The following is a 22442-nucleotide window of genomic DNA, read 5'->3' on the forward strand; positions in this document are numbered from 1 at the left end:
ATGAGCATTTCCACTTGCATGATTTATTACCAGCACAGCTTGAAATTAACAGGCTCTGGTGGCTGTCACTGATATTCCCAACTCAATGGAATAAAGCTGTTCCTGGAGCAGATTTGGGATTGCCTTTTCTGCTTACACAGTAACCAAATCACAAACGCAGTTTACTGTGAAGTTGCCAATACTTAATAGTGTTTAATGTTGCAGCATGCATCTGAGTGAGGACAGGGCACAAGCATCCACATGGAGAACAAATCAGTTCATTGGCTTCAGTACATCTTCCCTCTGTGCCTTCCTCCCTGAGCACATACTGCTGAACCAGAGAACAGGAGCAAAATGCAGCTTGCGGGCTCCTTATTTGCTGACTGATCAGCTCAGAACAGGCAATTCTGAGGAAGAAACAGGAGACAGTCTGAAAGCAGCAGAACCAACAAACGCACAATGGAAAGAACAGCATATGCAGGACATGGGGATAGAACTCAGCAGTCACACAGCAGTGGGGTGGCAGCACTCACAGCTCTGTCTGGTTGCACAGAATGCTGCCAGCTGTTACGGCTACACCGGGTCACACCACAGCCAGTCTGCCCACCATTGCTGCTTCACCACCCACAGTTTACACAGAAAGGGCTACTGCTTCATTTATTTACATGTGCATGTGCATGCACTGCAGAAGGAGCCAGCAATACCAGGCTCCTCTACCCCCAGCACATTTGGTCTGAAGAATACTTCCCAATTCAGTGCCTGCACCACACTTGTCACCTTTCGCTTGGCACACAATCACATCATACTGTGAAGGAATTAGATTTTTTCTAAAAAGCTGCATCTCAATAGTCTTACTTCTCTTTCCTATCTACGTTCAAAGAATACTGCAAGGCTTCCAAAGTCATCCCCATTTGAACATTATTTTCTATGTTTCAACCCTCAAACCCACATTGGATACAAAAAAAAAAAAAAAGCATAGCAAAGAAGCTAAGTTGTCTTACTATATTATATTCACTTAATAATCATAAGCAATTTCTCAGAAAAGTCCTCCAGGCACAGTTTTAATGTTAAAGCAGCTCTTGCTCCATTTTAACCATCCAATAATACAGAGCTGATAGCCCAGCTCATTAAAAAGTACAAGACCCCATTTCCAGAAATGCCATCATTTGTCAGGCAGAGCTTAATCACGTTCCACACAGCAGCCTGGCTGCACAGCAGCTGCCTCTGACACCCCAAATCCAGCACCAGGGTCCCCACGCTTTGGGCTCAGGTGCACACACTGCACAGTCAGTGGCAAAGCTTCCTGCTACAGCCATCAACAAGGCATCTTCCACCTGTAGTTTTTCAGGCAGCTTAGCTAGTTTTATAAATGCACAAATCCCACTTGACAACAACTCTTTCTTGGGGTTACGCATTCATGCTCGTTTCACCAGCTATAAAATTAATGACAGGAAAGACAACTGGAGAGGAAATATTATAATCAGTTTTTTGAAACTTTACAATATTCTCATGTGCTATGCAAAAAGATTGATTAAGGACAGAGTTCAAAATAGTGACAGAGCATAGCAGGCCATTTCTCTCACTTTGTGCTGCTGGACATGGGCTGTTGGCTGGTTGACTTGACATGCTAGCAGTGAGAGCACACAGTGGGACCAAGCAGATTGCAACCAGTAAAGCAAGGAATCGTCACCTGGGATGAGACTCAATCCAGCCTCCAGATTTTTCATCTAAGAGATGACTTTACTTCTCACGAGCACTCCCTAGCACACAAGCAACACTGGTTTTGGACTGGCATGAGCAGGGAATGAACAACCTCTCCTACTCATCAGCAGGTATCCTTCCAATAAAATAAGCATCAGAGGAAGGTGGAAAACCCTTAGCAAGTACACATCAGGGACCATACCGCATATTTCATCAGGAAACTCAGGTGGTTCTTCTGATAAACTAGGTGCTATACTCAAGTGAGACATGGAAAATCCACAGCACGTTCCTATTTCCCACCAATTTGGCAAGCATCACACTGCTCTACTTAAGGTTTCAAGCTTCTTTTTTGCAGAAAGAAAAAAATATATATTTTTAAATAAAACCCACAAGAAATTGATTGACTGCCCTTAAAAAAATACTTGGCAACCTCACTGCATGTTTTCAAGTGGCCCCTACATAGGGCAGATGAGTACAGCAGAAGATCATAATGCATTAAATAAACACTTCTGTTCAAAATCCATAAGCCTACTTATGACTAGCTTGAGACATACAAATATCTGCAGCTTATTCAGTTTCAAATCCTCTGCTCTCAAAATGTCCATTCAGCAGCCTTGCCAGATATTGTTTCACAATACTACAGGCTCACTTATTCATAAACAAATCATTAACATTCTTGACATAAATCCATAGTGTACAACAAATCCTAGCTATGATAATGTTTTACTACATTTGCTGTGCCCATCATGAATGGGAGTTCTGTTTTCACATTAAAAAAGAATAAAAAACACTCTCAACAAACAAAAGGCAAATTATTCGCTGCAAGAAAACCGCCAGGATGAAATGTCTATGCACAAATTACGAACTAATTATCAGGTTCATACAGTAATAAACCTCATATTCAGTTAGTGAGACAGGTTGTCACAATTTTCACAAGAGAACTTCCTGTGAGGCCTCTAATAACTCCAACATTTAAATACAGTACTGCAGACTTTTAGAACTTCCTCAGCTACATGGAAAACCTTTTACACATTCCCACTTCTCCAAACAGGCAAGAATTGCCTGAAAAGACCTCCCTATCTAATGCCCTCCAGCATTCACACAGCACTGTGGGCTTATTTACAGTTCCGTACCAGAGGTTTTCAGCCTAACCCTGAAACGATCATGACCCATTTTGTTTTATTTTTACACTCATACATCAAAGCTTAAATCGGGCTAATTATAATGAACAGTATAGCTTAACGAACATGTCAGGATTAGCCGGCTTATTTCCACCGAATAGACTCTGCATAGGTGGCAGCATGGTTTAAATCAGAGTTCCCAAACAGCCTACAGGTAATAGCTCAGCAGAGGAGCTCCACCTGTGATGTAGCCTTCCCATCCAACCACAGCCTCACCAGAGGCAGAGGCTGCCCAAGGGCTGGGACCGCCCAGCACAGAAAAAGCACAGGGATAAGGAACCCACGCTGCTCAACTTACCAGCGCCTTCTCTGCCTTATTTAATGAATTAAACGCCTTCCCCACTAGCCGTATTTTAATAATTTTAAATCATAGTGCGAGATGGCTAAACTTTCCACTGATGCTCTTGGCAGAAGAAAAGTAAGCTCTCCAGAACTGGATTTCTCCATGGATTGATAAACATAATGCAAACTGCTTTCTGTGCTGGCTGCCAGCTCAACCCAATAAATAAAAGATGTTTTCAATTCCGGAAGAGATGCATGTGCACTGAAAGATTTAGCATTTAGCAAAAACCAAATGCTGTCCTGCAAGAAATTAGGCCTTACTTCACACTCAAAGCACAGCCCTATTGGCACGAGTGGCTGCTCATTCACTGCCATTAAAAATACACACATGGCTGAAATCGTGCACAAGTGAGAGCTCTGCTTTTTCAGTAAAAACGTGCACATATTTACTATTACACTTCTGCATTTATTAGGAGCATTTCCCCTCCTTTCATTGTTCTGATTGGCATGGCTTTTCTATTTGCAGCTTGTTTTAGATCCAGATTTGTGATAATTTAACCACAGCGCACTTGCATACCAACACACAGAGCATGGGTAACTCGCAGGCCCGAGCTGCTAAGTGATGTTCTGCAACACAGGAGAACAAATTTACAGCATGTATTTATGGGTTTCACACAGCTGTTAGTATGGAAATAGTCAGAACTGAAAGAGTGCAGGAACATTTAGGAATCTTCCTCTTTGCCTCCAGGTTTCAGAATCAGTGTTATAGACATTGCCTGCTACACTAACAGATACTGGTAAAAAACACCAACAGTGTAAGAGAAAATTGCACATAATCACACATCCACAGAAACAAGGCTCTAATAAAGCTCCCAGCTATGAGGGCCAGGCTGAAGCGACACATGACTTAGAAGCAGGCAAACATCTCCACCAGGAATCAGCAGGGAAAGCAGGCATGAAATGATGTAGCCATTTGCAGGATGGCACAACAACAAAATGACAGCAGAACACAGTTTGTCCGCACCCCCCTGCTCAAAACTCAAGTGCATATGAGGACATGTCTGTCACTCGTCTGCTCTGGCTGACCTCCAAAACAGGTGGCACACATCCCCTCACCCCACCTATATATCTCCTTCTACAAGCCAGCGCTACATTTTGCAGTACTCCAGTCCTAAAGGACAAAAAGCCAGCCAGCCAGCCAACCACAAGGCTCTGGCCCCTGCTCCAGCAGCAAGGCAGTCAGTATTTTACAAGAGATCAGGCTGGATCAGAGCCAAGACTGCATCTTCAGATTGCCCTTTCCAAAATCTCAGCATCAGTGATACCAAAAGAAAAGATCAGCAGGTTGGTTATTTCTGTACCTGTTTATTAACACTAGGTACATAAAACAGGAGAAAACAAGAAGTGCCAGAAAAACACATACTGATGTTAACCACAATGGCAAACCGAAAGTATGCACCAAGCTTTCCCTTCAGCCAGGAAATATTTTCAAGCTGTTCCTTTTACAGCTAGTCAGTGGGTAGGAAATGCTTTTTAGACAGAAAAATACTTTCTTTTCCAGAAGACTCCATAAAGTCCACTCACAGAGCACAGTGTACACTTGGATGAGAATTAGTTACTTGTTTACTGCAGTAGTGTGATACACAGCTAATCCCCACACATCGTCCACAACTCAGTTCCTCCAGTAAGCAAAGAGTGGCCTTGCTCACGGTGCAACAGAAACAACGCAGCTCGATTTTAAGGAAAAGACGAAACTGAGCACTGGCGACACATTTGCTGACTGTAAAAAGCTGAACAGCAATATTAGAGCATCCAGGAGGATGTCTCCTGTGCTCCTTCCAGATTTTTTTTTCTGTGTAACAATATTCCAGAATAAAATGTTACCAAACGTAATGAAATTGAGATGTTCTAATATATGAAAATAACGTCCTAAGCCCTGAGCTATTAATTCTGAAGAGCTGTGGGCTGTAGCTTATCATTATCATCTAGAAGCGAAGGATGGCTGTAACAGCCAATTTCATTTCTCCCCGGTGACTGACTCATGTGCTAGCTAAATCATTTATTAATGTCAAAGGCTGACATTTTTCAATTAAGATAATGAGATTCCAGAGGCTCTGGCCATCTGAACCCTGTTTGTGCACACGTCTTTTGCCAATTAAAACGTATATATATAATGAAAGCAAGTAGTCTGACTGACTTTACTTAAACTGAGTACTAAATACTAACAATTTAGCATTAATCCTAACATGTATCTACAGCTACATTCCAGGAATAAATGTTTATGCTTCTAACCACATGGTGTAGGGGTTAACAGGGGGTTAACTAGTTATTAATCAAAACATTCACATTAGAAACTAGAACTGCCTGAAATCACCTCACTCCAATTGCAGCTTCTATGGTGAAGACCAAGCAGCCTTTGTCTGTCCCAGGTCCCAGCAGATAGACACACAGCATTTCAACACCACTTGGAAGTTCAGTAAAATTGCATCAGAAAAACAGCACAGTACCAGGTGAGTTGGTCCAAATGTTGCTGAGAACTGATTTAGACTCCACATGCTCTCTTCTAGCTCTACTTTATTTGCTTACAATTAGTTTGCAAGATTCAAAGATGAATGAGACAAACTGTGCTCTCTGTTGACTTCAGGCTTACAATGCAGAACAGTATTGAACATTTCCTAGAGTAAGCCCTGTGTTAGTACACAGGATCAGGTAAAAAGCCCCGTGGAGCAGCCAGCCCAGGCAGCAAATTACAGTGCAGTGCTCACGACTCTAATAAAAGATTCCCTATCTTCAGTCAACCCATACCACTGCCTGTAGTCACCTACTAACTGGGGTGCTACAAAGATGCTACTCTGATTTTTCTGGAAACTACTAGACAGCCATAACAACTCTGCTGTCCACAGCTCTGCAGCACAGCTGCAATGATTAACAACGACCAACCCCATTAAAAGACTCAAAACTCAAAACACACACAACAGATATTAACCTAAAAAATAACCAGATCAATTTTGGAATATTAGGGAAGAATATGCCAGCACTTTCCTATTATCCTTCATACAGTTTTGAGAATAAGAAAAAATTAGAAAAGCGTTTCTCTCAGGTTGAGGCAGACTGCTCACTGACTTCAGCTCTGTAAGGAGAACCAGGGTTGGCATTTTAAACTCTTTGAAGAACAAACAGATGAAAATTTAATGAGAAAACATGAAAATAAGAAAAGGCATCAGAGAGAGACTGTATTCACACATGAGAAACACATTTTTCAAGTGAAACCCGAAAACATCTGCTGAAGGCAGTCCATGGCCCAGGGAAGGGCAGGAGGCAGCCCTGGGCACAGCAGGGGCCAGGAGCCAGGGATGCTCCAGCCCGCACTTGGGACCCAGCACGGCACCCACAGACCCCAAACCACGTCCCCTTCCATCATGGAGCTGAGCGAGTGCCAGGTTTATTAACACAGCCACAAAAATTTTGTGAAGTGGTTCCCCCCACCCCAAAGCAAACAGCTCCAAGCTCACAGCATGACACAGACGTTCCGGTCGGATACGTAACAGCCCCTTATCCAAACAGCGCAGGGCTCAGTCGCAAATGACCTCAGTAACATAACGCGTTCCAAAAGGAGTAATACAGAAACGCTCAGTCTGGCTTCCCTAGACATTGAACCCTTTCACAGTCACATGTACCTACTTAGAAATAAAATTTAAAAAAAAAACAGGTACAATTTGGACGCTCTGAAATACACGCACAGTTCCTTCTCAAAGAAGAAATCCAGAGCAGCTCCTGTGACATTAGCAATGCCATTTAGATTTATACCGACATTATCAAGATCTGAATTTGGACCAAAAAAAGATCTGCAGATAGATAGACAGGGGCAAAGTTTATCCCCACATGAACAAAATGACATATTTAGACACTAATGGCTTCTGAAATTCTCTAGCTTGATACAACATCAGTGATTTAAATGCCAAACCACATTCACTTCGTTTATCTTGGAAAGCTTCACATACACGTAAGAAAACCCTCAAACCATAACAGAGAAACTAAAGGTCAGACTGTTACTTTCAGAGCCGGCGTAGTAAGCTGCAGCACAAACCAGTTACGGACATCTCCCTGGTTAATGCTCCACCCTGCGTGAAGCTATTTTTCTAATACCATGTAAGCAGCCACAAATAACTTCTGCTGTTGAGAAATAAAAATCCTAAATTGAAAAGACAACATAAAAGCCCTCTGGAAATCATTTAACAATATTCGTGTTTCTTGTAGCCAGCCAGAACTGAGTTGCTTCAATGAGAGGTCTCTGCCGACAGGGCTGTGGGCTAGGCTGCCCCCAGACCCCACTGGTCCCCAGTTGGCGGCTCCTCCACAAGCGAACATCCAGTTGCTGTGCACTCAACAGCTCTACATATTCATGAAGCATTTCACATTGGTCCAAAGCCTCTCTTGATGCTGCTAAAGATGCCTAGACCCCTTCACCAATCAAGACTCCACTGCAGCCCTGTCCTGGGCTCAGAGACACCCATCAGCATCTCTTCTGGCTATGGGGTGCAATTCTTCAGCCAGAATGTTCTTTCCAAGCAATGACTTCTCTGTATCACACTGCGACTATCACTTAGAACTCACCATTCCTCCAGAAACAACTTTCCTTATGGAGCTGAGGAGAGAACAGTTAAACAGTTACCTCACCTTCGATTATGAAAAGCAGGCTCCTTGGCACAAGGCTCACTGTGCCTCACAGAATGCCTGCCTTTTGCCTCTCCAGACCCTGCACAATCCCAGTGTTTCTAATCAAGCCATCTCGCACACCCAGTTCTGACAGACACCCACCAGGATGTGATGTGAACTCTATCTGTGGCAGCTGCTGAGCAAAAGAAAAACCCCACTTCCTTGCAATGGGGTGACTCCTTGCAAATTTGCATCCCAAGCCAGAAGCTGTGGGACTGCAGAGGTGAGGCACAGGGAGCCACGTGCAGCCTCAAAGCAACCAGAAAGAGGAAGACAGCAAAAGGCAGCAAGAGGACCCAACATGTCTCCTGCAACCTTTAGAAATGTGGAATTCTTCCTTCCATATCAAGCAGGGATTTTAGAGGTACAAGATTAAAACACTGCCCTTTGAAAATGTTACACATCAGGGCTCTTTAGTGCCTTTAAGCACAAAATCAAAACAAAACAGTCGCTCACAGGAAAACACTTCCTAACATTCGTTATAAACAACTAAAAAGTTATATTGCCATTTCAAATGGCAAGATAAAAGTTAATGGGATTCAAAGGCATATCCCTATGTGCTGAGATAAGGCTGCACTCTTATATCTAAGTGATTTAGCATTGATTTATCAAAGCAGACTGCCCAACCTTGTAGAAAACAGAATCCATTCCACAGACCTCAGCACTGACACTCCATCAGCATGAGAGAGACCAAATCAAGTATCTCAAATCAGCATGCAGCTGCTATCAGCTGGCCTCAATGCCATGCTCCAATGCTCACCTGGCATTGCTGCACCTGAGCTCTTCCTCACTTAGGGTACACCCACGCCAGGTGCTAGGGTAATGACCGGTCAGCACCTGGTCTTCTGCAGGGTGAATTTGGTCCTCCAAAAAAACACCAAGAACACATACGAAGTGAAATTGGTGGAGTTACATTCTTCAGAGCTGAACAGAAATGTTATTTCCATTGGACCTAGAGCTGTGGAAGATAAACAGATATTCTGATACCCCAATGAGCAAAGTATCAAATCCTGGTAGCACTTAGCCCAGGAACACCCATACCATTCTGTATGTTCCAAACCATCAAGTCTGCTTCAAAACAGATTTGTAAATAACACCCATCTCACATGTGATATTAGGTTTTTTTCCTCTTCTTCTCGCCAACTTCCTAGCTGGTTTATTCCTGTGATTTTCTCAAAGAATTTTATTTCTTTGGAAGTAAGGATTAAACCCTACCCTTCCTAAATCCATGCTCACCTAGTTCCTCAGTGCTGACCAGTTTACCTCAGCCAAACAAGAGACAGACAAGTATCTTGCTATCTGCAAAGATGACCAACCACAGAGTAAATGCACTTCTCCCTAGAAAGTAATGATGCTGCAAGGAAACCGTGCTGACATTCAGGGAAACCCAAGGCACCAGCCAGTAGCAGCAGTAGGGCAGGGTGCAGGCTGAACCCAGAGCTAGCTGAGCTTAGGCAGTAGTCCATAGATTTGCTGCTTACTCCATGGCTCCTTTTAGCAGGAGGCACCAACGCTGTCTTTACTACCAGGGTTTTCCCAAACACACAGTACCAAGTTCAATGGCCCCTTTCAGCAAAGCTGTAGAGAAGAAAGCGTAAATTTTCAGAATATCCTTCCTTCTGATCCTAACCCAAACAACAGAGCCCAGCTGTGAAAACTGAAGCCTGCACAGACCCATGCTGTACAGCTTCCTCCTAAAAGACACTGAGACAAGATTCAAGCTTCTACTTTTTTTTTTTTGTTCTAAGTTATAGTTACAACTGTAGATGGTTACAACTGATTTACTGTTATTCAACCTGCTGGAATTGGATGCACAGAAAGCAACATGGATACTTTGGAATAAGCAAGCCAGGCAAACATCACAGAAACATCTCACTGTACATTCCACACATGTATGCAAGTGCTGCTAGGTCTGGGTTCACTTCTGCCTTATAATAGCTATAAATGAGAAATATGTCAACCTGGCTGCATTTGTACCAGGAGGCAACAGTGCCTGAGTCCCCTCACACACAACCCCATGAAAACTTCACTCAGCCCCCTGGACATTCTGAAAGTCCCTAGCTGCAAAGCACCAGACTGCCAAGATCTGTTCTCCCCTCCTGGCTTTGACTCCTCCATGACAATCTTCTGAAAGATGAAAGCAAACCTCTGCAGCCATCCACCAACATGCTGTGTGAGGAAGCTTGTGCTGGGCCTCGACCCCCAAAATAAGCCTTCTTGATCCCCTGAAACAGCCCAATTCATAGAACTGCTACCCCAAAACCCAGTCAGGCCCATGAATGTTGGTACTGACCCCAGTGGAGCTGGGAGTAGATCCAATGCAAGACCATCAGGGAAGCTGCTTCACCAGCGGGACCAGGTTCTGAACATGACTTCTCCTCTCCAAGCACTGAATAAGTGGCCAGATTTTCAAAAGAGCTCAGTCCACTGGGTAAAAAGCTCTCTGGAAAAGCCTGGCCTCAGACAGAGGCTCTGAATACTTGGAAACGTACTCCAGGGTAAATTTTGAACACTTGAAACAAAATGTATGGAATATCCATCTCTCAAACCCAGAGGGAGCCTGGAGCAGGAAGAAAGAAGCGGCCACAATTTGAGCTCCAGGACATTTAATTAACTTTCTATCTGTTTTCAGTGTTCTTGGCAACTCTCATCAAATATTTCTGGAGAAAATGTTTTCACGTGAGGAGACATTTGAAAACCATCCGGCAAGGCACAGACACAACACTACGGCGGGGCGAGGCAGCTTCAGTGCCACAGCACTGAGAAGTCTGCACTCACAGAACAGTTCAGTCATTAACTGTCCCTCAGTGAGGTGGGTGACAGTTTAGGCAGCCTGGAAAGCCATTATACAGCCAGAGGGGGAGTGGGACAACCAGAGGAGACCTGTGACCGGAGCCAGGCTTCAGCACCACACCTGAAGTGCTTGGCACAGGAGGGCAGGAGAGGCTGTGAGGGAAGACAGGCCAGCTGTGGGCATGGCAAATTTTTTAAGTTTCCCAACTCGCACTGGAGCTGTTACCAACAATAACTGGCTCATCAGAAAAAAACAGTTACTTTTTAAATGCTGCCAATGAAAACAAGCATTGAGGTTCTTCCCAAAGACCAACACTTCAGAAGCCAGCACTGAACTGCTAAGATAAGTAAGGAGCAACACATTGAAATCAACCTCCTGAGTCTGTGTGCAATTTTGGTGAAATGCCATCATTAAAGTAAAGAGATATCAAATATCAAAAATCATAGAATCATAGAACGGCTTGGGTTGGAAGAGACCACAAAGATCAGCTAGTGCCAACCCTCTGCTATGGGCAGGGATGCTGATCACTAGGTGGAGCAGCAGCTCAGGCTGCTCAGGGCCCCATCCAGCCTGGCCACGAACACCTCCAGGGATGGGGCACCCACAGGGCTGTGGGCAGCAGTGCCAGCGCCTCACCTCCCTCTGAGTGAAAGACTCCCCACACACAATACACAACTTTAATTATTTTTTCCTTTATCCCTCGAAGATGTTGTGCATAAGGATTTTCCATTTTCAACATTCAGCAAGAAAAATAAATTATGAAAGACCAAGTTTGGTCTTTTCACACTTTACAATCTCCCACATACAAAATCTTTGCTCAAAGCGCTTTATGCACTTAATCAGGAATAGCCCAGCATAATAACATCACCTGTTACTTTCCATCTATTATTTGAAGTGCAAATAAGTTCAATTATTATACATGAAAGCACTGTGCAAAAGAAAGAGAGTATTAAATCTTGCTAGAAGGGATATTCCAGCTCCACATCCACATACTCTCAGGCTGGGCTCTCACCCAGCAGCCACCACCATGCAGACCCAAGCACGAAGCCCCTGCAGCCCCACTGAAGGCCTGCCTGCTGCAGACCACATGTGGGAGGCAAGGGCAGAGCTCTGGACCTGCCGCTATTAACTGTCCTACTGACCGCCATCAAGGAACAGAAAGAAACAAAACAAAACAAAACAACAAAGCAGTTAAAATCCAGAACTATTTAGACTGAATGCTTTGGGCTGTGACTGCCTTTCTTCAAGGAAACCATTGATTTTTATTTTTTTTTAATTTCTTTTTATTTGTCTTGGTCATCAAACAGGCTGTCAGCTTCATAAACAGAAACTAGTAGTACACTATAAATGAACCCTTGATCATTTCCCAGAGGACCTTCCTCAAGACAGTCGCTGATTTTGATTTTCTTTTGGTCATAGAATGCTTCCCAAAATTAGCATTTTTCCAGAGCCATTCATTTTCTACAAAGAATAAACAACGTAGAAAAAAGGCACAGGCTAAGTGGTGCCAGATGAGCTTACTGCATTTCACTGAGCTTTGTTTGAAAGATCTCTGACTGCTGCAAAGTTATAGTAGCAAACTGGTATAAAAACTTTGATGCCTTGAAAGATTTCCTGAAGCTATATGATGCCAAAACTGGGCTGTGAGACTCCCTGAACATTTGCATCCACATGACTCAAGCTTAAATTTCAAATACTTTTCACTTTTTCCTTCTGACATAATATTTAATAAAACCAGAGTTCAGTAGTAGTATCAGCCCTGCTATACATGTCTTGCAGCAGTTTCCGTCTAGACAGCTGTTTGTGTGCTTTACACTTACAATCTGTTTGTGTTTGTTTTAAAGAGGAGTTATTCCATATGCCACAAAACTTTCAAAAAACAGTATCGACTGACTGCATCCTGCATTTTTTAAAGAGTGCATCTGAACACTGCAAATATAAAAGCAAGATGAGAAGTTGATTTGAAAGCACCAATAGCATCTAAAAAGACGCAGAGACGTTGCCATAAAACTGGTGGCAGAGACGCACACTGCAACCCAATTACCTGGAAGTCACCGCACACAGAGCTCTGTACAGAGCCGGCTTTTCTTCAGGGAATGGTTTCAATGTTCCCAAAACAGGAAAGGTGTTTGATGTGTATCCTGGGCAGTAGTGGAGGCATATAATCTGCATGTATTTAGCTACAGTCTGCCAACCCAGAGTCCAAATATATCAGCAGATTCAAAATGCATGGTTATGGGGCACGAGGAATCACAACAAAACAAGCAATACCGCCTGGGAAGGCAGCGTTCACAGGGGGCAGAGAGCATACAGCAAGACTCCAGCACCCATTTTTACACCAACTTTGATCAATAGCTGAGTTTTTATTGCTATGTCCAAATGATATCGAGTTAAATAACATCAGAAACTCAAAAATGGTCAGAAAACAATTCCACAGAAACATATTTCCCAAGGACTTTGCAAGAGCTGCACAGGTTACAGAATGACCAAACTAAGCATTTGAGTGCAAGGAGTCAAACATGCCCCAGCAAAGAAGGGCCTGAAGCATCCTGCCTTGCATCACTCAACTCGCTTTGTCACACCCAGCTACCTGCAACCACCTCTCACTGTATTTCACAGTGCATTAGAAAACATTTGGAACTATGCTTAATGAAATAAATAAATTCCAATAGCATGAGAATATACTGCAGCCATGTGCTATTAAATCTCTACCCAGAAACAGCCCAAAACTGCAGGCTTTGGTTAGAGGATCAAATTTCCAGGTGAGCAGGGAGAATCCTCACCAGGCTGTTTGCACACACAGATGAAGACGACCCACCAAACCCTACTCAGCCTCAGCAGCTGCTGGATGGTGTGGGAGTGTAGGGACAAGGAGTTTCTCTGGCTGCCCCTCCAGTGGTATGGGGCAGGAAGCAAGCGACTGATCAGCCAGAGGCAACCACTCACCCAAGTAAAGCATCTGAAACAAGCAGCAGCACAGTATAGAATGGGAGCAGGCAGTGCCACTGCTCTGAGCCCACCAGCAGTGCCATGCATGGAACAAGAGTGAAAGCCATCCCCACAGTGAGGGCTTGGCACAGCTCTGTACAGGGATGGCCAGGGTTACAGCACCGCTGTGTCTCAGGCTCCTGCAGAAAATGTACTTGGACACAGTGATCCTCTGCCCACATGTGCTAAGAGAAGCAGAGAGACTTACAAACAGGGCTTACGGACGGCCTGAACTCGGAAACTATGCACCCCCCAGGATTTATTATCTAGAAACAATGTCTGGCATCAAGCTTCCAGGAAAATTTAGGTTTCAAAGCAAATACCAGTCATCTCACAGACAGGCCAGTGGAACTCTGCTAAGACCTCGGTTGTTTTCAAAAAACACTTCTGAGCCCTCACAGGAGCAGCACTGCGGCCAGCAGTTCCAAGATCCCATCTGCAACCCCCACATCCCAAAGCAGGCATGGAGGGTACATTTGAAAGTGATTTTAAATAAAGATTTCAAAGGAGTTTCAGCTTTATTTCAACCAAGGACATCACCACACACACTAAGACAAATATCAGGCCTGCGACCACCGTGGTGCTCTGCCACAAACACCGCAATGAGCCCACACACAGATGGCACAGGGCACCCACAGCTGAGCCTGCCAGTCCAAGTCAGCAGAGCAGCGCTACCCGGCACACTGCATCCCATAGCCGGCTCCGGCAGATGGGGCACCCATATGTCTGCTGCTTTCCCCCAGTATTTGCTTGAACACAAACCAGCAACACTACCACAGAAATTTGAGCAGGAAAAGTTTTCGTAAGAGCCACAAAGATGATCTCTTTTACACTGAGCATGGAAATTTTAATGCCTATATTGCTTCAAGATCACAGCTCTTTTAAGCACCACACTAGAGCCCACTGATACCCGCAGTGTCCCGTATAAGTAATGGTCCCACGGAGTTTGGAGAAAATACCTGCGACTGATATGTCACTATAGGAGAAAGAATGGCAAAAAAGGAAAGGGAAAGGGAAATAATTGCTGAAGAAAACTGGTACTGTATCTTCCAGGAAATTCCAGAAACCTGGATATTTACATTTTTCTTGCTTATTCTTCAAATCCATTGAATTCCATTAGGTACTCCACTGAGAGCCTGCTGAGATTTTTGTACGTGCTCAGCCAAAGCCAAAAAGTTCAGCACAAACTATGAAACTTGACAGTAGTGAGTATATTTGGAGTATATTTACATGAGAAGCCTCAGACCTGAAGCATGCAGCCCTGTTACACACTATGTAAGACAGAGGCAGGAGACACACAACAACAAACAACCAACACATGCCTGCACAGAACAAGGCAGGTGTCCATCTCGGCTGTCCTCAGCAGGCAGGGCAGGGCTGACCCAGGCAGCCATTTCCACAGCCAACTCAGACACTCTCGTACTGAACCAAGCCAAAAGAAATACAGAGAAAGATGAAAATATTTTCATTGCAATTTTTTTTAGCACAGAGCTATAGAATCATAGAATGGCTTAGGTTGGAAGGGATTTTAGAGATCATATAGCTCCTGCCCAATCCATGGGCAGGATTGCTCCCACCAGCTCAGGCTGCCCAGGGCCCCATCCAGCCCAGCCTCAAACTCCTCCAGAGATGGGACATCCACAACTGTCTGGGCAGCACTGCTAAGGCCTCACACCCTCTAAGTATAAAATTTCTTCCTAACATCTAACCTAAATCTCCACTCTTTAAGTTTAAAGCCATTCCCCCTTGTCCTTTCACTATGAGAATGTGTAAAAAGTCCAATCCCCTTCGATTACTGGAAGGTACTATAGCATGGACTAATAACAAACCTGCATTTTGCTACAGCTGGAGGTTGATGGAAGATGCATCTGGGTCACAATGACATCATATAGAACACATGAAAACATCAAGCAAGTGGCCCCTGTCCACAATTCCTGCACTCATACATCAGTTTGATAAACAACTTACAAAAGACAGCACTGGAATTGCTGTGGTCATCCCTGAACACAGCTGCTTAACTATAACTTGGCATAATGGTAACTGTAGATTATGTGAACACAGAGTGCAAGGCATCAACTCTACCTTGTACCACCATATCCAAAGAATCTCTTACTGCAGTCAAGATCCCATGCCCAGCACCCTTCCCAATCATGACAGGGAAGCAGGGGCCCCACTCAGCACCCAGTGGCACAGAGATCTGTTTCACATCATGTGGGCAGTAAGAGATAGGCGGCCTGGGACAAGGAGAAGAACATGGGACACCTGAAACTGGATTGAGATGTTGACATGGAAAAAAGGGAAAAAATGCACATTTATGGTCTTGCGCAACTCCCCATGGGAAGGACAGGCAGTGCTGCCAGCAGCTCTGGCCAGGCTGGTGATGTACAACACAGGTCTTCTTGGAGACAGACACAGAGATCAAGCTACTTCAAATGACAGCATTTCAAATTAAAAATGAAACAGAAAAAGGCATTCAAATAAATTGGGAATATTAGTCTATCGCCCACGCAACTCTGGCTCACATGTACATGGCTTAGGATCCAACTTTCAATTATGAGATTGCATGCAAGTGACTCAGAGCACCGTTCCTCCTTGGTGGCACGCACTGCACTCACTTTGCCCACTGCTCACCACGTTGCTATTTAACCTCTTGTCTGAGTGCAAAACTCCTAAGGGCTGGCTTCTTGTGGCTTTCCAAGACTTTCCCCTTCTTCCCATTCCAGGAACTGGCAAAAGCCAAACACATCACTTAAGACAGCAGGTTTGGATTGTGCTGCCTTGTTTTTTTTTTTACATCACCTACAGCTCTTTACATGCTTCCCCAGCAGCTCCCAATGACAAGAACTGCACGTACATGCACTCAGCATTTAGGGTGACTTGGGCTGCCCAGAGCCTTCAGCTACAGCCAACCAACAGCAAGGTGCACAGGTGGGTGCCCACTGAAAAGTAGTGGCCTCCCAGGGCACAGCCTCCCCTGCCTATGGACCTCCACTGTTGAGAGATTCCCTGAACAGTCCCCCTCCAGCTGCCCTGGTTCCCCACAGCATGTGGTCATGACCACAGGTGTGGCATAATGTAACGCAACGCACACACATCAGGAAGCTGAATAAGATCACACCAATAACTTCATTCTACATAGCGTAAGCACCCAGTTCTTGTTAGCCTTCAATGCTCACGTTGGCAGTGTCACCTGTTTGTTACACTGAATCTCCTCAGTTTTAGTACCTGAGTGCACAAAGGGGCACAAAGCCAGGCCATGCGACCCAGGCAGCTCGTCACTATGACCCAGCGATCCTCTTCTCCTTCGCCCTGCTCCACTTCTCTCTCACCCTAAGTGCTGTGTGCAACCTCGGGTCCCTCTCCTGCAGCATCCCCCCCCACAGCGGGCTCAGGGTCCCCACTCCACACTGGGTCACCTCTCTGTCTCTGTGGGGTACCCAGCAGCTTCCGGCCAGCTCAGGGAAACAAAATGTTCGTAGTGCCTTTACATAACACTTGTGCTGAAATCCATCAACCATCGCTCCTATCTGCTAAAATCAAGTTCCTCATCTCAGAGAAAAATGTGCCTTTCATGGAAAACGATTGCTCTCGTTCCCAGCTGGTGGGGATTGCAGCTCACAGACCTGCTCAGCTTGGCTCTAGAACCAACTTAAACCAAACCCCTGCGTATCAGAGCAAACTCTACGTTCCATTCGCCGACGCAGTGAAGACCTTCTGTGGGCACACAGCTAAGTCAGACCTCACTCTCGCTCGGAACGTCCGCTTGTCTCTCAGCAGACACTTGCTCTGCAAACTGTACGAAGTCTACATAGCAGAACTACAAAGCGAGTTTGATTTCTTCTCGCTTTGCGCCTGTTTCACATCTCACCCCGATTTTATTTATACGGTGACACACACAAAAGCGGACGTCAAGAAGAGACGGCAGAGCTGCCGCCCGGCCGGGAGGGTCGCGCTGCCCGGCCCCGCACGTCTGGGGGCAGCCGCTCCGCACCCTCGGCCTCGCTCCGCTCCCGCCCCACCCGGCACTGCCCACGGCCGCGCCCAAACCCGCCGAGTCCGCGGAGACACGGGCGGGGGCCGAAGCCCCTGTGGGAACGGCCGGCAGCGGGGCGGCCCCGCGCAGCACGGCACGGCACGGCCCCGGCGGGCCGGGAAGAAGTTGTGGCGAAGTCCCGGTGCGGCGGCAGAGGGGGCAGAGGGACCAGAGGGACCAGAGGGACGCCCCGCCAGCCCCGCCAGCCCCGCCGCCCACCCGCGGTCTCTCCCACCCGCGCCTACCTGCAGCCGCTCCGTGGCCGGCTGCCACATGGTGCCGGGCGGCGGGAGGCGCTGCCGAGCGGGCGCCGAGCGCGGCTCTGCCGGCCCGCTCCGCTCCGCGCTCCGCCCGCCGCTCCGCCCACGCTCCTCCCACGCGTGGCCACCGCGGGGGCGGGCGCCACGCGCGGAGCCGAGCAGCAGCGGCGCCGCGGACGGTGGAGCGGTGCGCGCGGTGCGGGCGTCGCCGGCAGCAGGGAGCGCGCGCGGAGCTCCGGGGGCCTCCTGCAGTCTCCTGCGGTCTCCTGCGGTGCTTCCCTCGAGACTGCGCGCTGCCCCACGCGGGAATGGCCGTGCTGGGAGGTGCAGCCCCTGGGGCCGAGCTCAGGAAGCGATCGATTAAACGGGGGTGACTTCATGTAACGGCCTCACCGAGATGAGGTCATTCTTACCCAGACTTTCTAATATTTTAATCCGAGCACTATTTTTATGGGGTATCTGAGCTGTTTTGCATTAGAGCAGCTCTGTGCCCAGCCGGTCTTTTGCTTGAATAAATAGTAGGAATTAATATTTCCAGGATGTGCCGTGTTCCAGAATGTACTCGTAAGAAGATACCGATAGTTTTTCTATTAATTTTCCTTTTAATGTGCCAAATTCTCGAGTTTCTCCTCTTGCAATGAGTTCAGACGATTCTCTCTGCAGTGCGTTACCGGATTGGTCCCAGTGGCCGCCAGGCAGAAACGCCTTGGCCGGGGAAGGTCTCCCGTTTCAAAGGGGTATTCGATGCAATGAGACCAATTTCACTTTCTTTCACAAAATGAATTTGAAACCTTTCCAGTAACTCTGGGACATTTTCTCTCTCTCAATGGCTCCTCGCTACTGAAACTGTTGGTTTGGACTATCCCATGCCCCAATATAAGGGCTGTGTAGCAACACAGTTGAAAACAAAAATAATGCAATTAATGACATCTTTCCAAAATCGAAATAAACTCTGATACGTTGTTAACTTGCTCCCAGCAAACACAGCATTGTTGCACAGATGAAGGGTATAAACCAACCTATATCAATATGAACCCACTGATATTTTTCTGAAAAAAATGTTTTATGCCCACATAACCCATGCAATTGAAACTGATTTTTTTTTGATAGCTTTATCCTACTTCAAGTAAAAATAAATGTATCTTTAAGTTGAACTCCATTTTTTGCAGAAAGCAAAGCTAGATAAGAAGGAATTGTCTCTGCTTTGTGTCTACAGTGTAGAATCACAGAATCCTTAAGGTTAGAAAAGACCACTAAGATCATTTAGTCCAACTGTTAGCCCATCCCCAACGTGCCTATAACCACGTCCTTCAGTGCCATATCTCCAGAGTTGTTGAACACCTCCAATGCCAGGGACTTCATCTCCTCTCTGGACAGCCCATGCTGATACTTCACTGCTAAAAGACAGCAAAGCAAAAACCAGGCTGGAAATTCCCAGCTCTGGTGGCACTGTGTGTATTTGCAGGCTGGCCATGGGACAACCAGCAGGCATGTGCTGCTCCGGGTGAACAAGGCCAGGCTGGGCCCCAGCACCACATCCATGAGGCACAAGCAGACTGCTGACAGCAGGAACCTGGGCTTCGAGGAGATTTGGCCACCTACAGGCTTTGGTGGCTCTTGAGAAGCATCTTAAATTACAGCGACATCTAAATGGCAGATATATGCCCTTTAATAGATGCAGCAGCACCTATGGATCTGGCTCTGTATTACCTACCTAGGAGTTCAAGCATGGCCACTATTCAGCAGCAATTCAACAGTGAGGATGTTTCACTCCAGTGCTGGCAAAATGCAGATCACACATCTCCAAGGTCCTTGGTTGCCTTTCAGTATTTTGCTTTGGTAAATTGAAAGAGAAATTTATTTACATACTTGCTCGGTGTATAATCCCAACAGAGCAGCACCGCCAATTTCAGCAGTCATCTTTATTCTGATTATTTAGGAGCTTTGGGACGACTGTGGGAGTGGGAGTGCAGCTCCACCAGCGGCAGTACAGCTGGGGCTGCTTCTGCTCACAGTGCGTGTGGCTCTTCAGCCTCTGTGCCAGTATTTTAAAGCGGCACAGGGAGATGCTATAAACCTGAAGCACACGGTGTTAATGATTTGTGAAATGGAGGCAGCAGTGAGTACTCCAGGGAAGGAAGGGAGATCGTTCAGGGTCGGATATAGCATGTCCTCCAACCTGTCTCACCAGGCATGTAACGAGGTCCAAGTCACCATTTGTTGCTGAAGCGCTTGCTGGGGTTTCCATGGGAACCAGGTGTCTTCATGGCCACGCTGGTGCCACATTTCTGTTCACCTCCTCAGCTGGCACCATCCTTCCTGCAGCACCCATCAGTCCCCCTCCCCCCTTCACCCAAGAACAGCTCGAAGGGTACCTTTACAGCTGTCTGGGTTTACAAATCAATAAAAGTAAGTGCTTGGGTGCAATGCCTATGTAGGAATCTATTTGACCACATTTTGTGGTACCTTTTTTTTTTTTTTTTAACCCTTTTTGCCTCATCTGTAGAAAAGAAGGTATTTGCTGTCACCTCTTTGTGGGACTGTACAGGTCCTAACAACACCAGCACACCAATAAGCCATCAAACCAAGGCAAGCCGACACGTGCACCTTACTGCAAAAGGTGTTAAAAGGCCAAATCCCTGGATTTTGGCAATGGCTGAGCAGAGGGGGAAGGGCAAAAGATTGGCAAGGGTCAGGCAGCTACCTCCTGGCTCTGTGCCCCATGGCCTCACATCAGTGCCAGGGTATTCAGGCCACACCAGTGTGGGCCACAGGCAGCCAGGAAAGCCTGGAATGAGCAGCAAGGGATGGCCATGGCTCAGGGGCTGCAGGCCACGTGTGAAATGTTCCATGGGACACATGTGGAGATAGGGGAAAGCAGGGCAGGGGCACAGAGTGATTTTGGCCGTCACCAATCTACAGCAATGGTGGCAGGAAAGGCAGAGCCACAGAGCATGGGGTCATGGGTGGGAAGAGCTTGGAGGAGTCTGCGTGGAGGAGCAGGGGCAGCAGAGATGAGGAAGGGGAAAACAGAGGCCCATAGCCTGAGGAAGCCAAAGCACAGAGTAATTTGGGGGTGGTGACAAAAAACCCAGGGAGGGCACGGTGAAAAGCAGGCAGAATGCACAGGAGGAAAAGCCCTCATCCCCATAGGGAGCACACCCAACAGTGGGACAGCTGCCAGCCACACAGTGCCATGTGAGGACAGTGACATTTCCACCGAGAAGGCAGTTCTGCCTTAACTTACCCGAAGAATCTCAAGTCCAGCTTGTCATGTAATCTTGTAAATAGCAGAAAATGATAGACAAAGTCTTTAGGTTGGCACATGCCAGGCACTTCCATCTCCGTTCCATCCTAGGATCATAAGAATTTGAAGTGAGACCTCAAAGAGCCCATCAGCTCTGTGCACCTTTGATTTTACTGCTTTTATTTGTGAATTATTTGTGATGATTATTAAATACTTACTTGTTTATTACATTCCCTCCAGAAATACACTGTGAGATCACAGCCACCCCACATCACTCTTACTCCAAACTGAGGCCAGGACTTGCTCACAGCTCCTGCCCATGATTTTTCTGGGACTTTCACAGATGAGACACTGTATACTTAATTTGAATTTCTTCTGATTTTTAGCAACATAAATAAGAGAAGACTTGTGTGTATGTAGAGAAGCTGTTTTTAGGGAGAGTACTGAAAAGGAATTACAATTACAAAAAGGAATGAAGAGCCATAGGTGATAAATAAATAATGAATCAATCTTATATGCACTGGATATCCCCTCAGAATAAGAAAATAAACTTTTGACCATCTGTGGTAGAAATTGTTTGCAGAGCTTCTCTGCAGCAAGAAAATGGTTTGCAATGTCATCTAGATTTCACAATTTCCAACCACTTCCTTCTCAGGCACTGCACTGATTAGTGGGAAGTTTTCTAGTGCATCTTGCTGAGCTGATGTGAACTGATTTGCTGGCCAACAGCTATGAAGGCAGTAAATACAGATTTACAAACCATTCAGAGAAGCTGAGGAATCAGCCTCTTGTGTTTGGTAATGTAATGGGGCTTGAGTTCCTTCTGAGTTTTTGGGAACCAGGGGGAATGAAGAACCCTCCTCAAAGGTACAAGTCTGATGCCAGTAACATCTCACATGCGATTATACAAAGTTTTGCAACTCAAAGATGAACTCTATAAATAGGTAAAACTTCTTCAACCCTAGAAGAGGCAAAAATACTTCAACAGAAAATCAACAAATCTCAACCGTCCTTCATTAAGCTCCTGCCTAAATTTCAGCACAACCCACCCCCATACAGCTACACAGCCAGGCTGTGCTTCACTTAGCACCATCTAGGAACTCGGTTCAAGCTAAAAGCAAGAGATTGGTTAAACAGACATTCTGGCTGAAGGGCTTTGTTGGCTCCATTGCTTAGAATGCCAATGTTATGTAGCCAATATAGTTTGTGCACAAGCAATAAATCAACTTGTAAGATAATTCTGTTATCCATTATGAGATAC

The 22442-nt window shown here is 45.9% G+C and overlaps 1 protein-coding gene across 1 annotated transcript in view; it reads right to left on the minus strand.

The window, feature by feature from the left end:
* PID1 (phosphotyrosine interaction domain containing 1) overlaps positions 1-18025 on the minus strand; it is a 78797-nt gene extending 60772 nt beyond the window's left edge. The window contains exon 1 of the mRNA XM_052686838.1: positions 17920-18025. Within this exon, the coding sequence (XP_052542798.1) occupies positions 17920-17949 (30 nt within the window). The 5' untranslated portion in view covers positions 17950-18025. The remainder of the gene's footprint in view (positions 1-17919) is intronic.
* Positions 18026-22442: the final 4417 nt, after the last annotated feature.

The sequence above is a fragment of the Tympanuchus pallidicinctus genome, unplaced genomic scaffold, assembly GCF_026119805.1.
Source record: "Tympanuchus pallidicinctus isolate F22 unplaced genomic scaffold, pur_lepc_1.0 scaffold22, whole genome shotgun sequence".
In the NCBI taxonomy this organism is placed as follows: domain Eukaryota; kingdom Metazoa; phylum Chordata; class Aves; order Galliformes; family Phasianidae; genus Tympanuchus; species Tympanuchus pallidicinctus.